A 16434-nucleotide genomic window follows, 5' to 3' on the forward strand; every position below is an offset into this window, starting at 1 on the left:
AATAGGCATCTCAAACTTGTTACATCAAACCAAATTTGAGGTCTTCCTCCTCCTCCCCCCGCCCACTCATTACTGCGTCAGCCTTCCACTTCCCCGACCCTTCTTTCCGTGGGTCTGGCCCAAACCTTGACTGTAATGTGATTCTTCTTTTCCTCTCTTAATCCACACCCAATCTAATCACGAACCTGTTGGCCCAACATTCAATAATACATTTAAAAAATAACCATTCATACACCCTCCACAGCTGTCAGCGCATCCCACAGACCAGGATTGCTTGTAGTGCTGTTGGCGCCTTCTGATGGGCGTTCTGGAGTCCTCTCTTGCTCTTCTACAGTCTATGAGGACAGTAGCCTTGGAAAGGTAAGTCAGATCCTGTCACTTATGCCTGAAGAACCCCCAGACCTTTTCCATCTCAGTGAAAGCTATATCCCTCTCGGTGGCCATTCAGAGCCCAAGATCTGATCGCTTGTCACTCTGACCTTGTCTGCTGATTTCCCCTGTTCTCACTGAGTTGAGGTCAACTGGCTTCAGTGTTATCTTCTAAACTAGCCAGTGCTCCTGTTTACCTTTTTACGATGCACTTCCTTATCACGTCCAGGATTTTGCTTCAGTGTCACCTCAGTGTGGCCTTCCCTTTACCACCCTATTTAAAATTGCACTTTGCCCCAGTATTCCCTACCTATGTCTTTTAACTACTTCTCTCTGTAGCACTTACTATCCAATGTACTATGCATATATTTTTATATTTCAATATATATGTGTATTTTTATTAAATGAATGGGGTGGATGAATTCTGGGAGCTTAGAAGGAAGGCATCTAATCTTGGTGGAAGGCTCCCTGGAGGAGATGATTCCTAAGCCAAGTCTTTCAGGATGAGTTAGTCAGTGGTTGGGGGTGAGAGGCAAAGCTAGGAGGGCCATCCAGATAGCAGGAGTTATGTGTGCAAAAACCTCCAGACAAGGGCTATGCTGGAACTACCTATATGTTCAGTCGCTGATTTCTGTCCGACCATTTGTGACCCCATGGAATGTGGATGTCCAGTGGTATTCTCAAGGCTGGTTTACACATGGTTTAAGGAAAAAATTGTACCTTAAGAGTAATTTCCAATACTAAAATCAGGGGTGTCAGCTATGTAAGCAGAGGCTGATAAAGTCTGGGACTAAAGCCAGCTGTAGAGTTGAGGGGCTAGACAGTAGAACTGCCTTGGGCTGTGGGTTAGGAAAGTTCACTTGGGTTACTTCTAGGGACCTGAGGACAGGTTAAGATGGCTTTTATGTTTGTTCTGGAGCTACTAAGGAACTTCTGTGGAGGAGCCCTTGGCATTTAGTCACCCGAATATTTTAGTGCCTGGTACCTTCCAGGTACTATGTACATACTAGTCACCGAGAATATAATAGTGAAAAAGACTAGATCCTTATCAATGGGCTTACTTTGTATGGTAAAACATGAAACACACACACAGAGTAATTTAAAAGTTGTAAATTGTATTAGATTGGATCATGAAAAATTGATGATGTTCAGCCATCTTTGACCTATGAAAGCAACAGATCTATATTAATATTTTGAAAGGAACAAGGGAGTGAGTTGGGGAAAATATGATAATTAGGGTAGGAAGGTCGGAAGAAGTCTCTGAGAGGAAGTTGCATATAAAAAAAAAGATTTTAAAGTAAATCAAGACAGCAAATGTAAATGCCCGGAAGGATCAAAGGAGCACGGTGGGCCTGGCGGGGAATCCACGCCTGTTCAGAGAGGGCTCAGCTCCTCAAAGCAGCACCCTCAGTGCTGCTGCGCCTTCTGATTCTCCAGGATAAGCCAGCAGACACCTTTTTAAAAAAGTGTCCAAAGAATAATGCTTTAAACATTCAAGTAGAAATGTAATTTTATGTGAAATCTCCTAAAGTTTGCATGTCATTTATTTCAAAACATTTAGAAAACATTTTGCAAGCCAAACAATGTGTCTGTTCTCCAAAAGTGGCCCACTGGACACTGCTTTATAAGCTTTGCTTTAAAGCATTCCAAGGGGAGAGAAAAGCATGTGCAAAGAACTTGAGGCAAGAAAGGGCTTCAACTGGTTCAAGGAACAGGAAAGAGGGCAGTATGTCCAGAGCTAAGTGAGCCTGAGGGAGAGTTATCTGTGAGATGAAGTTGGAAAGGAGCCCACAGAAGCACAGGTCAGAAGTGGAGGGACAGACGTGCAAATTTAGTGTGTGCCAGACAAGCATGCACCTTGGGACCATATGCCTGGAGGGACAGACACCCTTTCCTAATCTGTACAAGGATACCATAAATGCTGCAGGCGTCCTTGAAGGTAGGTGCACTGTCCCATTTCAGACTTCAGTAACCTGCTTCCCTGGTGGTTCAGACAGTAAAGAACCCGCGGGAGACCCAGGTTCGATCCCTGGGTTGGGAAGGTCCCCTGGAGACGGGAATGGCAACCCACTCCAGTATTCTTGCCTGGAGAATTCCATGGACAGGGGAGCCTGGTGAGCTACAGTCCATAGGGTCCCAAAGAGTCAGACAAGACTGAGTGACTAACACACACAAAACTTGCCCAAAGGCCACTATAATGGCAGAGTGTGCCTTGGGTATGGGTTTCTTTGAATTGAAAGTCGCCCTCCCCCTGCTTTTTAAAAATATAAAAGGTTAAGTTTCCAATCGAGACATTTTCACATGACTGCCCTTTGGAGGATTTTCCTGTCTGCGTAACTTAAAGTGAGGGAATTCATTAGAGGGCAAAGAAGAATGCTCTAAATATTGTACTGAATATAGAGTAACACTGACCTGGAGACCAAACTCCATCAAATTGGAGATCAGACTTATTCCACTTCTTGTATGGGCTAGTAATGCCAACCTGTGAAGAGTTTAGTGCTCTCATTTTCAAGAGAAGGTGAGTATAGCTTTAAGATTTTAAGTTGAAATATGTGATTTATTCTTGTGAGGGTAAGAAAACATCCTTTTATTTTTATTGAGTGTTAAAGCTCTCAAAATCAAATGGGTCTGTGCTCAAGGGATCTTAGAAATCTAGTGGAAAATAAAATTTGAGATGAAGATGGTTATGGCTAGAAACAGGCCATTTCAGCTAGTTAATAGATGTTAAATAAAATATATTTCTTGAATTTGGTGAGCCGGACCTCAGTAATAAGAAGTGAACTTGGTCTAGAAGAAAATTCAAGAGACTGAGGATCAGATTGCCTAGAGAGTTTCAGCCAAAGAGGAGCCACGGAGGAAGGCGGCTGCAGAGTGAGGCCTGAGAAACAAGTCTCTGCAGCCTTGAGACAAGTTCACACTTTAAGTGAGCCACCTGAGGAAATGCCTATGGAGATTTCTAAGCTAATTTCCAGAGCTAAATGTGATGAAATATTTCATTAAAATTCACCAGCTGTTTGTTTTTTTTTTTTTGGTCACTTATTAGAATATTTGAAGACAGAGAAAGTAGCATAATTAAAAACATTCTTCAGATGCTCTGTGTGGGTTATTTGCTTTACCTTGTCGATAAAAAATGGATCTGATTTAACTTTCCTAAGAATTCTTTTAAACTATTAGATTTTTGCCTGTGGAATTAAAAGGAAAATTGTACTTTTCGGAGAAAAATCGCTAGGATTATATTTCGCTTTGAGGTTAGTAGACTGTAATTACTGAAAAAAGTAGGAGTCATCAAAATTTTTCTGTAAAGATATTAAATATTTTCAGGTCCAGATATTAAATATTTTCAACTTAGCGTGCCAGACAGTTTCTGTCGCATCTCACAGCCCCGCTCTTCTGGCATGAGAGCAGCCATAGGTGATGTGAGTGAAGGAGCCTGGCTACCTTCCAATAAAACTTCATTCACAGACACTGAAATCCGACTTTCTTATAATTTTATGTGTCATGATATCATCTTCTTTTGACTTTTAAATCATGGTCTCAACAAAAAAAAAATAGATGAGCTGAATGGTCCTTGAGCCATAGTTTGCTGACCTCTGAATTAAAGGATTTTAAAAACCATTAGATTCTTCCAAGAGCCAGTAATGCGGCTTTCTCAGCTGTCTAGATTGTTTATTTCATGGTAGAGGGGTTTTATTTTGTAATAATGAAGAGATTTCCTTATAAATTTAAAAATTTTCCAGCAGGGATTCTCAAACTGGGTACATCAGAATCATCTGAAGACTTTGTTAAAATGCCAATTTGCAGGGCTCCTCCCTCCCAAAGCTTCTGATCCAGCAAGTCTGTGTGGGGCCCAAGAACTTGGATCTTTAACCAGGAGGCTGATGCTGCTGTTCTGGGACCATACTTTGAGAATCACTTACTTAGAATGAGGATGTGCGCCCCTGTGAGACTAACACAGTTGCTTCTTTTACTCAGTGTTCTCAGAGTAGCTATTGACTAATCTACCTAGAGGGCTTGAAACCTTCAAATTCTAATGATTAAAAGATCAAAGATAATTGGAACCAAATTTATAACTCTATTACAGTATTTTTCCTCCATCGGTTTCTGAAAGTTTTAAACACATACAAATGAGAGAGTGCTTTTAACAGGGTTAGGGAAAGGAATGTGCCTAGGAGAAATATGAACAAAAAAATGTTATTATATACAGTACATTTTCTTAGTAAATATATATATAATAGATATTCAGGCATCAGGTTTTAAAATAGTACATTCCCAGTCGCTTTGGCATTTGGTATTCCTCCCCTATCACATCACCCTTTTTTTTAACTGTTTGTATCTACAGTATGTCTTCTTTTGCATGCATAGGGACTTGACCTAATTTTGATTACACACACACACACACACACACACACACCTGTTTTGATGAACATAGCTGTGGTTCATTCATTTTCACTGCCCTGAAAGTGTCTGTCTCATGAATGCATTATAATTTTTCTACTTTCTTAATGATGCCCACTTGGATTGTTCCTAGTATTTTTTATTTTACAAACAATATAGCCTGAAATTTTGAACATGTTTCCTAGTAATGTAAGCAACAGGATCTGCACCTATGGAGGGGAATTGATCAGTTCAGCTTTTCTGTGTCAGCATCAACTTGTGTTTCAAAGGAAGAATATGTCCGCACTGATTGGAGCACACTTGCTATCACTAGATTTTTAACTTTTTGCCAGTTTGAAAGGTTTAAAATGTGCTTTTAGTTTGCATTTTCTTGATTACTAATATAGTTCAGAATTTTTCTTAAATTTATGGACCTTTCATGTCTCCTTTGAAATAGCCTTTTTTGCCTGTTTTCTTAAAAGTTTTTCCACCTTGTTTTGGTAGTTCTGACTAGTTTTGACCCTTTCTTATTGTTCTACATAAATTTTATAATTAAATACCATAGGGAAAAAACCTTTTTGTTGGAAATACATTAATAGATTAATTTGGAAAAAATTACATCTGTACAATACTTAAGTATTCCTAGTCATGAATATGTAATGTCTCTGGATTTATTTATGTCTTCCTTAATACTTTTCAGTAAAGTTTAAATTTTCCATTAAGATCACCTATTTCTTTTGTTAGACTTATTATTAAGCATCTTATTTTTACCATCTTTTTAGTAGTTATATTTTAAAACTATTTGTGGCTGGTATATAAAAATGAAGTTGATTTTTGTTTGCTGATCTTATATTTAAGAATCTTGCTCAATTCTTACTATTTCTCATAATTTCTGAAGCCTTTTGGGCTTTCTGCATAAATAGGCCTCTTCTGCAGTTAATACCGTTCTCAGTCTGTCTTCTCAATCCATATAACTTCTTTTCCTTATCTACCAACTTGATTTGACTAAAGCTTTTGGTACAATGTAGAACCTCATTTCTAATTTAAAAAGATCCTTCTGACGTTTGCCATGACATATATTTGCTGTTTTGGTAGATGACCTTTATCAGGTTAATGAAACTTCTTTATATGTATATGCCTATTTTGCCAAGAGTTTTTCTTAAATAAAAAGGATACTTAAAATTTGTCAAATGCAATTTCTTTGTATTTTGAGATAATATGTGTATGTGCTTGTTTGTTAGCATATTGAATTAGTAGATTTTTCTAGTATTAAACCAAATTTCATTCTCAGGATAACTTAGTATGATTTACATCCTACCCTATGGCTTGGCCCTCCATGAACAGAGTCACCTGTATTGTGAATATATGCCTCGCTGATGTGTATGTATCTCTCACTCACAGCCTCCATCCCCATCACGAGTTGCTGTTTTTCTTAAAGGGCTTTTAATTTTATGGTGCCACCTGCTGGCGAGCTTTCAACATTTCTGATACTCTTTTTCACCTCTTAGGCCAACTGCATGCATGGTTTTCTCTGTTATAACTGTAACCCCTCATTTATTTTTATTTTCTTTCTTATACCATAATATTTATTCACTTGACTCTCTAATCCTCCTTTCTCTTGCTCGTACGAAAATTTTTTTCAGTATACTCATGACAATCATTCTTTTTTCCTTCCTTTTCCTTCTCTCCTGTTTTGTTCCTTTATGGGTACTATAAATCTACCTCATTGTTAAGAATGATGAGAACAGTGCTGGTTACTAGGGGGAAATATACAGCAATACATTGTAGACTGACATTTGGTACAATAAAGTGCCAGCTCTGCTAACCTTCAAAGTCTTTGAAAATACTTAAAATTTTCTGTAAAGTGTTCTTAAATTTCAAATACTAGTTAATCACCCTCTAATTAATTCTGCCCATTTAACATCAAAGTTCACTATAAAGAATAAATTGTAAAACTCCTTTGTTTCATTGTTTCTGTGTTCCTTTATCCAAGTTTTGAGAGTTCTACTGTATTTTACTACAAAGACTGATGCATTAAACTGCTTGGAAACCAAACTAGTCATCCATAACATGGTTTCCATGGGAAACAGCCCACCATAGCTGCCCTTTTGATAAATAACCCACCTATAAGATAGAGATTATCAGTAACTGCGTTTCCAATTGCTTAACCTTCAAGCATAGAAAATACGGTTAACAATATTTTCCATTCTCCCTGGTCACAAGACTAAGACTAGTTTGTGCGGAAAGGCTGCAACCATGAGAATCCTAGCATCTCTTTAAAAAGGAGATTTAACATTATTCTTATTTTCACATTGTAATAATTGTGGAGATTCAAAAGTGATTGAAATAGAAAAGTTAGAGGTTAAAGATCAGGAAAGAGATTGCTTTGGTAATTTGGTTACCTAGAGGGCCCTACAGAATGCAGGGGACAAGGGTGCTTCTGGCTTCTGTACTACAGCGCTGGCTTCCTTCTGTATTCTTTTGCTGAAATGCTTTCTAACCTTTCTATGTCTCTTTTAAAAGGTGGGGACCCAAACTGTATGCATTGTTCCAGATGCGTTCTTGCCAAAGCAGTATAAAGCAAATGTAACAGTTAGGAAGAAGGCTCTTTCCCTCACTGGGTAAGTACAACTGGTAACAGATTCCCAGTAGACCTGCCACACCCTTGCCACCTCAGAAATGCTGGCAGGACCCCATAAAACCTGAATCTGTGCATCCACAGCCCCGAGCTTTTAGTCTAGTGAAATGCCAGTCAAAAGAGTTGACCCAGAGCCAGCCCTCCCTGTGCAGCACCTAATCTCACCCACTCTAGATTCTTTCTCAGCTGTTTGCCTCTCTCAGCTCTTTGCCAGTCAAGAACATTGAGGTCAGACAGAGTTTACTACAGTGAGATTTTAGCTGTAATCTTCATGAGGTGATTAGACATGCTACTTTAGACTATTCTCTTACTTTGTGAAAGAACCTTCTTGATGTAGAGTAACGCTGTGCCAGCTCACACATATGGTACTGGTGTGCTGCTAGAAGGATTTTTTTTTTTCTTATTTGAAAAAATGTTCAGATATACTTAAAAATGAAGTGTCATACCTATGTATTAAGTAAAAGAATTCCAGAATTGGTTCGTAAACCAGATTAGTATTGTGCGTTGATCGCAATTTGGAAATATTTAAAAATCATTGCTCAATGTGATTACCACATGAAATTGTTTCAAAGTTATGTTAAGACTCATCCCATTTCTAAATAAAACTACGGCAGTACAGTTTATCTTATAGTTCTTGAATGGCACATTTGAGTCTCCCAACTTGCTGTTTAAACCTCCCCAAATTCTACACACAAAACTCAGAATATATTTGAGACAATACTTTAAGACGTGGAATTACTGTTACTTTTTAGATTCTTTTCATGTGACATTAAACAAACGGTGATATATTTTCACTTAGCCTGGATAATTTTTAGAAATGATTTGCTTGTTTGGCCTTGATATTTATTAATTTTCTAATCCCAAACTCCCAATACTTCCCTTTCCAATTCTTACTCCCCTTTGGCAATTGCAAGTGTGTTCTCTATGTCTGTGAGTCTGTTTCTGTTTCATAGATCTGTGTCAGATTTAGATTTCAAATGTAAGTGACATCATATGGTATTTGTCTTTCTAACCTATTTTGCTTGGTACGATATCTCTAGTTCCATCCATGTTGCTGCAAATGGCATTATTTCACTCTTTTTAATTACCTTGACTTCTGGATTGCTATGAATTGAGTTTAAGGTCATTCACTGAATCTCTGACATTCCATGACATTCCCAAAATATTTTCATTGTTTTGAAATCCACTTGAAGGGCTTGATTTGAAAGGCGTGTAGCTGTTTGTGACTCCATAGAATCTAGTTAATCTTATTCTTGATATTTGAGCTAAAATCCTTGGTTAAAACATGTTCTGAACAATCCAGATGGCCACAAATAATACTGTTCTTAGCTATTCATCTTTAAACCATTAATTCCAATGCAGGCATTTATGTAAGTAACTTCCATTTTGGAAAGTAGGAAGTCAAGAGATACCTAGAATAACAGGCAAGTGTGGCCTTGGAGTACAAAATGAAGCAAGGAAAAAGCTAACAGAGTTTTGCCAAGAGAACACACTGGTCATAGCAAACACCCTCTTCCAACAACACAAGAGATGACTCCATACATGGATATCACCAGATGTTCAATACTGAAATCAGATTGATTATATTCTTTGCAGTGAAAGATGGAGAAGCTCTATACAGTAAGCAAAAACAAGACTGGGAGCTGACTGTGGCTCAGATCATGAACTCCTTATTGCAAAATCCAGGCTTAAATTGAAGAAAGTAGGGAAAACCACTAGGCCATTCAGGTATGACCTAAATCAAATCCATTACAGTTATACAGTGGTAATGAGAAATAGATTCAAGGGATTAGATCTGATAGAGCACCTGAAGAACTATGGGCAGAGGTTCGTAACACTGTACAAGAAGCAGTGATCAAAACCATCACCAAGAAAAAGAAATGCAAAAAGGTAAAATGGTTGTCTTGAGAAGCACACATAGCTGAAAAATAAGAGACGTGCAAGGCAAGGGAGAAAAGGAAAGATATACCCACCTGAATGCAGAGTTCCAAAGAACAGCAAGGAGAGATAAGAAAGCCTTCCTCAGTGAACAATGCAAAGAAATAGAGGAAAACAATAGAATGGGAAAGACTATAGAGATCTCTTCAAGAAAATTAGAGATACCAAGGGAACATTTCATGCAAAGATGGACACAATAAAGGACAGACGCTATGTAGACCTAACAGAAGCAGAAGATATTAAGAAGAGGTGGCAAGAATACAAGACGAACTATACCAAAAAAGATATTAATGACCCAGATAACCATGATGATGTGATCACTCACCTAGAGCCAAAAATCCTGGAGTGCAAACTCAGGTGGGCTTTAGGAGGCATTACTACTAACAAAGCTAGCAAAGGTGATGGAAATCCAGGTGAGCTATTTCAAATCCTAAAAGATGATGCTGTGAAAGTGCTGCATTCATTATGCCAGCGAATTTGGAAAACTCAGCAGTGGCCACAGAACTGGAAAAGGTCAGTTTTCAGTCCAATCCCAAAGAAGGCCAATGCCAAAAAATATGCAAACTGCCACACAATTGTAGTCATATCACATGCTAGCAAAGTAATGCTCAAATTCTCCAAGCCAGGCTTCAACAGTATGTGAACTGAGAACTTCCAGATGTTCAAGCTGGATTTAGAAATGGCAGAGGAACCAGAGATCAAATTAACAACATTTGTTGGATCATAGAAAAAGCAAACGAATTCCAGAAAAACATGTACTTCTGCTTCATTGACTAAGCTAAAGCCTTTGACTGTGGATCACAACAAACTGGAAAATTCTTAAAGAGATGGGAATACCAGACCACCTTACTTGCCTCCTGCAAAACCTGAATGCAGGTCAAGAAGCAACAGTTAGAACCAGACATGGAACAATGGACTGGTTCAAAATTGGGAAAGGAGTATGTCAAGGCTGTCTATTGTCACCCTGCTTATTTAACTTCTGTGCAGAGTACATCATATGAAATGCTGGGCCTGAAGCACAGCTGGAATCAAGATTGCAGGGAGAAATGCCAACCTCAGATAAGCGGGTGACACGACCCTTACAGTAGAAAGTGAAGAGGAACTGAAGAGCTTCTAAATGAAGGTGAAAGAGGAGAGTGAAAAAGCTGGCTTAAAACTCAACATAAAAAAACTAAGATCATGGCATCTGGTCCCATCATTTCATGGCAAATAGATGGGGAAACAATGGAAACAGTGAAAGACTTTATTTTCTTGGGTTCCAAAATCACTGGGGTTGGTGATTGCAGCCATGAAATTAAAAGACGCTTGCCCTTTGGAAAAAAAGCTATGACAGACCTAGACAGCATATTAAAAAGCAGAGACATTACTTTGCTGACAAAGGTCTGTCTAGTCAAAACTATGGTTTTTCCAGTAGTCATATGTGGATATTGAGAGTTGGACCATAAGGAAGGCTGAGTGCCAAAGAATTGATGCTTTTTAACTGTGGTGTTGGAGAAGACTCTTGAGAGTCCCTTGGACTGTAAGGAGATCAAACTAGTCAATCCTAACGGAAATCAACCCTGAATATTCATTGGAAGGACTGATGCTAAAGCTGAAGCTTCAATACTTTGGCCACCTGATGCGAAAAGCTGACTCATTAGAAAAGACCGTGATGCTGGAAAAGATTGAAGGCAGGAAAAGGGGACGACAGAGGATGAGATGGTTAGAGAGCATCACCAACTCAATGGACATGAGTTCAAACAAGCTCCAGGAGATGGTGAAGGACAAGGAAGTCTGCCATGCTGCAGTCCATGGGGTCGCAAAGAGTCGGACACAACTAAGCAACTGAACACCACCAACAAAATCCTTGCAATTGAAATTTGCACATCCTTCAGCTTGAAAAGTCACACAGTTGTCCACCTCAGAAGAACAGCTGGGCCCCTCCTTAGCTGATTATAGTGTTATTGACCCAAGGAAAAAGACAGGGACTTCTGACAGGTTTCTGGTCCTGCGGATTTCTCTATCAGAATCCTTACCCTCTTCCTTGTGATTGAGTGGTCCTGAGGGATTATGATGGCGAGAAATTAGACGTGACATGGATAGCCATGGACCAACGAACTATAGCTGGCAGGTGTCTTCAGGGATAGAACACCTACAGCCTCGGGTGCCAGGCCGTATCTGAGTCATGAAGTGGCCCAAGAGGCCTCTGGTTGTCTGGTGCGTTCAGACCAACAGGCTTCTTGTTCTCAACCTTTGCTGCTAAGTCAGTTCAGTTGTGTCCGACTCTGTGCAACCCCATAGACGGCAGCCCACCAGGCTCCCCCGTCCCTGGGATTCTCCAGGCAAGAACACGTGTGTGTTGCCATTTCCTTCTCCATTTCTCAACTTTTAGGCCTTGTCATTTCTCTGAGGTGCTAGGCTGATTTTGGTTCAGGAGGCTGGGTTAGACCTGGTCTGATGACCTTTCCTGGGCCCCTGGTCGTGGGGGAGGGGGAGTGGCCTGAGGTGGGTAAGACAGAACTGGTGAAAATAAAGTCACTGATTCTTTGGGCACACCTGTCTCACGGCTCAGCTGCTTCTCTTGTGATTCACATACAAAGGCTTATCAGACTGTGACGTTAAGGGGAGTTTGTTTATACCATGATCTCATATCTGCATCAAGATTCTGGAACACGGCAAGATCTATCATGTTAGATTCCTTCTGAGAACCAAGAGTGATTTTAGCAAGGCTGAGGTCACAGTGTAGAGTCTGTGGAACCACCTTTGTTTTGTTGCAATGTGTACATTATTGTGTTTCCTTTGTGGCATTCCATCCCCCTTTATAATTCAATAGTAAACTCAGTCTTGGCTAGGTGTCACCGGAAAGGTGTTCAGGGTGGTGCCCTTTTCAACCGTATTATGGTGATATATAAAAGTTGTGTTTTCTTCTCTCTTGCCTAATTTTCCTGTTCACTTTCTGTGTCTTCATGCAGGTCCCTGGCATCTGACACATGGCGAGTTTTAAGATAAGGTCATACCAAGACATGCCTGATGATTTGAACGTCTCTCTCCCCCAAAGTCCAGAATCTCAGCTGGAGCCCAATGGACAAATGTTCCCTCAGTCAGGGCTCTTGTTGGTGGTTCTTTCCACACCTGTCGACTGTTGGCTTCCCTTTTCTTGCTATTCTGTCTCTCTCCTCACCCTTCTCGATTGTCTTTCCTAAGGACAGAGCTTAGAGAGCTGGGCCAGGGCAGGCGAGCTCTGCACTGCGCCCGAAAGTCCTAAGCCAGCATCCTGTCTTCAAGGCTCCATCCTCACAACAGATGCCTGAAGGCGTAGGCTTCTGAGAACCCACTTTTTTCTGCATGACTAGCTTGTAAGGAGGGATAAGCTGAGAGGATTTCCAAGAACTTTCCATTAAAAAAATGTGACATTTTTGGCTTTGAACCGAGAGCAGACTCAGTGGTATATAGCTCTGTTTCCTGGCACACATCTGTGGAATCTGGAAAAATTGTTGCAGCACTCTCTTTCATTCCTGGCTGTTTGTATAACTGTACATAAATGTAGCAATAAATATATTCTAACATCAGCCTGGGGCACTAGTTTCTGCTTGATTCTGCACACTGATGGTGGGCAGTGACTACCACATTCTCGAGGAACTGCCCTACCGGCCAGCGGGCTTGCCTGCCGTGTCTCAGCTTCTTGTCTTCTCCGATTTTACAGAGTGTTAGCTTGGAGTCGGCCAGTGTTTGAGAAAGAAGGCTGAGGGGTATGGTGGCAGAGCTGGGACGTGAAGCCACATTATTAATTTACTAGGTGGCACTATTCCTGACACTGCAAAGTGGCTTGAATGTCTGAGGACTGAAGCGTAGAGGATTGGGTGACAGGTTGCAACTGTCGGCTTTTTCAATAGCCACTCTTACATCCTTGAAGAATGTATTGTGCTTCAATTATATGACAGGTGCTCACCGGTCAGGCACAGAATTACCTCTTAAAGACTTTCAGAAAAACCACACAAAATATGCCAGCATGATATTGAATCTGTCCCTGAGGTTTTCCAAGGGCACTAAGTCAGTCTGGTTGTTTTAGAAACTGTACCTTTCCAAAGGGAGCACATAGGAAACGACTTTTTTGTTATGCCATTTGTCAACTTCAAGAAATATTTGTTCCCAGGCTGGTCTCATAGTTTATTTGAAGTCTTTGCTTTATCAGGCATTTTTTATAACTTGAAAGATAATCCCATACTTTGTGTGGTTTCTTATCACACTGCGGTTTTCCAGGCCGCTCCTTGATGACAAGCAGCAGGTGGTATAGAAGCATTCGGCCTTAAGGCCTGGGGGTGCAGTGCAGCCCGGAGCTGGGATCCTGTGGCCGGGGTTCTCAGGCAGCACTTGAGAGACTGCTGTTCCGTGTTAAAACAGTGCAGACTGAAACACTTGAGGAAATCACCTGGTTGGGGCCTTTGAACCACTGATCAGGTAACAATCCAAACAGCCAGGTATGTGCTTACTTTCACCTTTTAATAGATCCATCGGAGACCCCGAGGCTTGAGGTCAACAGGGAAAGGCGCAGCGTGGGCTGCTGCTACTGCAGCAAATTCCCATGTGCTACCATCAGACGGATCTTTCCACACACAGATCGGTCTGGCTATGACTGCTGATACAGGGAGAATTACCAGAAAAGAGACAGGATGAATGATCAGTTGCCTCTGTTACAGTGTGATGAGAGAGAAACACAACTATAGATAATGCCACATAACCAGCTGCTCACAGGCTTGTTCGTGGAGGTGGGGAAGGTTGCAGATTTTTAGCCTATGGGTGTCAAACCTAGGCATGGGTCATGGTGAAGACCCTGGACGGCTCCCTACAGTGCCCTGAGCCTCCTATGCGTCTGCCAGAAAATGAGACATTTGGACTAAATGTCTAAAACCCTTTCTGATCTTTGGGTTAGGAAGGGAGTTAGCTTCCTTTGGTCATGGGGGAGGCACAGGTGGGCAGCTGGGAGTTGAGAGTCTGAAGCTCACTCATTTTCAGGTTATAAGAAATGCATGAAGATAACAAGCTAAAGCACCACCTTTGTCAAGCTCCTTCTGAGGAAACAACATACGCAGCTCCTACTTCCTGTGGGAGAGGAAACTGGCTGGACTCCTCGTGAGCTCTCTTCTGCAGGGGCAGAGAGGCTGTGGTCTACACTGGGCCCTGGGACTGATGGGTGGGGAGTTGAAGCCTCAGCACAAGAAGCCCCTTTTCTTCAGGAACTGCTCACACCAACAGAGGCGGCAATGCCGTGAAGAGCGCCAAGGCCCTTGTGAACTGCTAGACTTCAGTCCTGCTCAAGCCAAGCTGTCAGGGGCATGGCCACCCAAAGGGAGAAATGCCGATCACTCCCAGTCACTTAGGAATGCATCGGGCAGCGTGACCTTCGCCCAGCACAGACACAACTGCTCTTGCACAGCGCCTCTGCCCCCTTGGCCTCCGCTGGCCCCCTCCTTCCTTTCCAGGCAAGTGGGACAGGTCGTTTGAGTGGTGAGTTTGCAGAGGAGTCGTGTTCCCACTCCTGTTCTCTGTCCCCAGGAAACACACACCATCTTGGCTCCTCCATGCCGTACTTCCAATGAGGCAGGCTTGGACTCCTGCACAAGATGGGTGTCTGTAAAATTTGGGATTCAGTATTAGAATCTGCCTGCAATGCAGGAGACCTGGATTCAATCCCTGGGTGGAGAAGATCCCCTGGGAAAGAAATGACAGCCCAGTCCAGTATTCTTGCTTGGAGAATTCCATAGAGGAGCCTGGCAGGCTACAGTCCACAGGGTCGCAAAGAGTCGGACAGGACTGAGCAACTGACATACACATTAGGGAGCCCAGTTTCGCACAAGCCCAGCTGAAGGTGATCATGTGAGTTTCACCTGCTTACTATTTTGCTTTAATTCTCAGTTTCACTCAGTGGTTTTACTTTCAACTTTATGAGCATCAGTATCATCTCGAGGGTTTGTGAAACCACAGATGTCCCCTACCCTACCCCGCCCCCCAGAGTGTCTGATTCTTGGGTCAGGGGTGGGGTCCAGGACAGAGGACCACACTTACAGGCCCGGGGGCACTGAACAGAGAGGAGTTCTGTTTACTGGTTTTGTCAGACTCCAGAACCAAATGTTCTCGAGGCTGTCTGAGTCAGCTGGGTGCCCTTCACTCAGCTGGGGCCAGAAAACATTCTTGGTCTGTATGAGTAATTCTCGCAGATCAATGTCCTCTTCTAGCCCACAGCCTTGGGCAGGAACAAATGGTTGTGGATTATGCTCATTTGTGTTCTGAGTAAAACATGAGAGCAATCAATTTTAGCCATACAGCAGCCTGAAGTACTGATTTAAAAACAGAATCCAAGACGTGAACGGTTCTCCTTTGATAAAAGGAGAAGAAAAAGTTGCCGCTGTGCCGGCCACCCCAGCACCACAGTCTCCCACAGGACTGAGCGGCAGTCTGTTCCCCTGGCCAGAGTCTGGACCCCACTCCCCACCCCGCCCACTCCCTTAGCCACTGGTTCCCTCCACCCAGCTCTCCTTGCTGTTGGGTCTCTGCTTTGCTCCAGGCCCTTGGCAGAGTATTACTGCGAACGACAAGGTTTTGCTTTACAACCTGAAAGAGCCGATGCCTCTCAAAACCATTTCTTTTTCCCTGGGATGATACAGTTATCCCCCCCAAATGTTGGATCGATCAGAGGGGAGGGCTGTGTGGGCAGAGCTTGCCCGTGGTTGCAGGGGGAGGTGGTGCACTTTGACCCCACGGAGAGATGGGAAATTGTGCTTGTGCCTCCCATTCAGCAAAGAAGGCTCAGGAAGGCAGTCTGGTGACACTGCTACCTGTTTCAAAGGACACAGAGACCTGCAAGATGGGCTGCAAGTCAGGAACCACGCCCCTGGTGGGGCTCCCCACCCCCGCCCCTCAGCCCCCCAGGCACTGAGGCCACTAGAGCTGGTCGATCCTGGAATGACTGTGTATCTTAACCACAGAACAAGAGTCTGTGGCTGGATTCAAAGGTTCCCTGAACCTCCACTTTAACCACTTGGCATTTCCCACTCCCAATCTGGGATGCGGATTCAAAAGGCTGTAAATTGTTAGAAAGATGGGGATCTCTGGAAGCCTGTCGCTGTCTTCTTCCCCAC

At 42.2% G+C, this 16434-nt stretch overlaps 1 protein-coding gene across 2 annotated transcripts in view; it reads left to right on the forward strand.

Annotated features, from left to right (window-relative positions):
• Nucleotides 1-12725, forward strand: part of RDX (radixin) — a 105035-nt gene extending 92310 nt beyond the window's left edge. For both annotated transcript variants that reach the window (XM_027563805.1, XM_027563806.1), the window contains 2 exons: nucleotides 7267-7364; nucleotides 12271-12725. In XM_027563805.1, the coding sequence (XP_027419606.1) occupies nucleotides 7267-7333 (67 nt within the window). In that variant the 3' untranslated portion in view covers nucleotides 7334-7364; nucleotides 12271-12725. The remainder of the gene's footprint in view (nucleotides 1-7266; nucleotides 7365-12270) is intronic.
• The last annotated feature ends 3709 nt before the right edge of the window (nucleotides 12726-16434 follow it).

Source organism: Bos indicus x Bos taurus, chromosome 15, assembly GCF_003369695.1.
Source record: "Bos indicus x Bos taurus breed Angus x Brahman F1 hybrid chromosome 15, Bos_hybrid_MaternalHap_v2.0, whole genome shotgun sequence".
In the NCBI taxonomy this organism is placed as follows: Eukaryota; Metazoa; Chordata; class Mammalia; order Artiodactyla; family Bovidae; genus Bos; species Bos indicus x Bos taurus.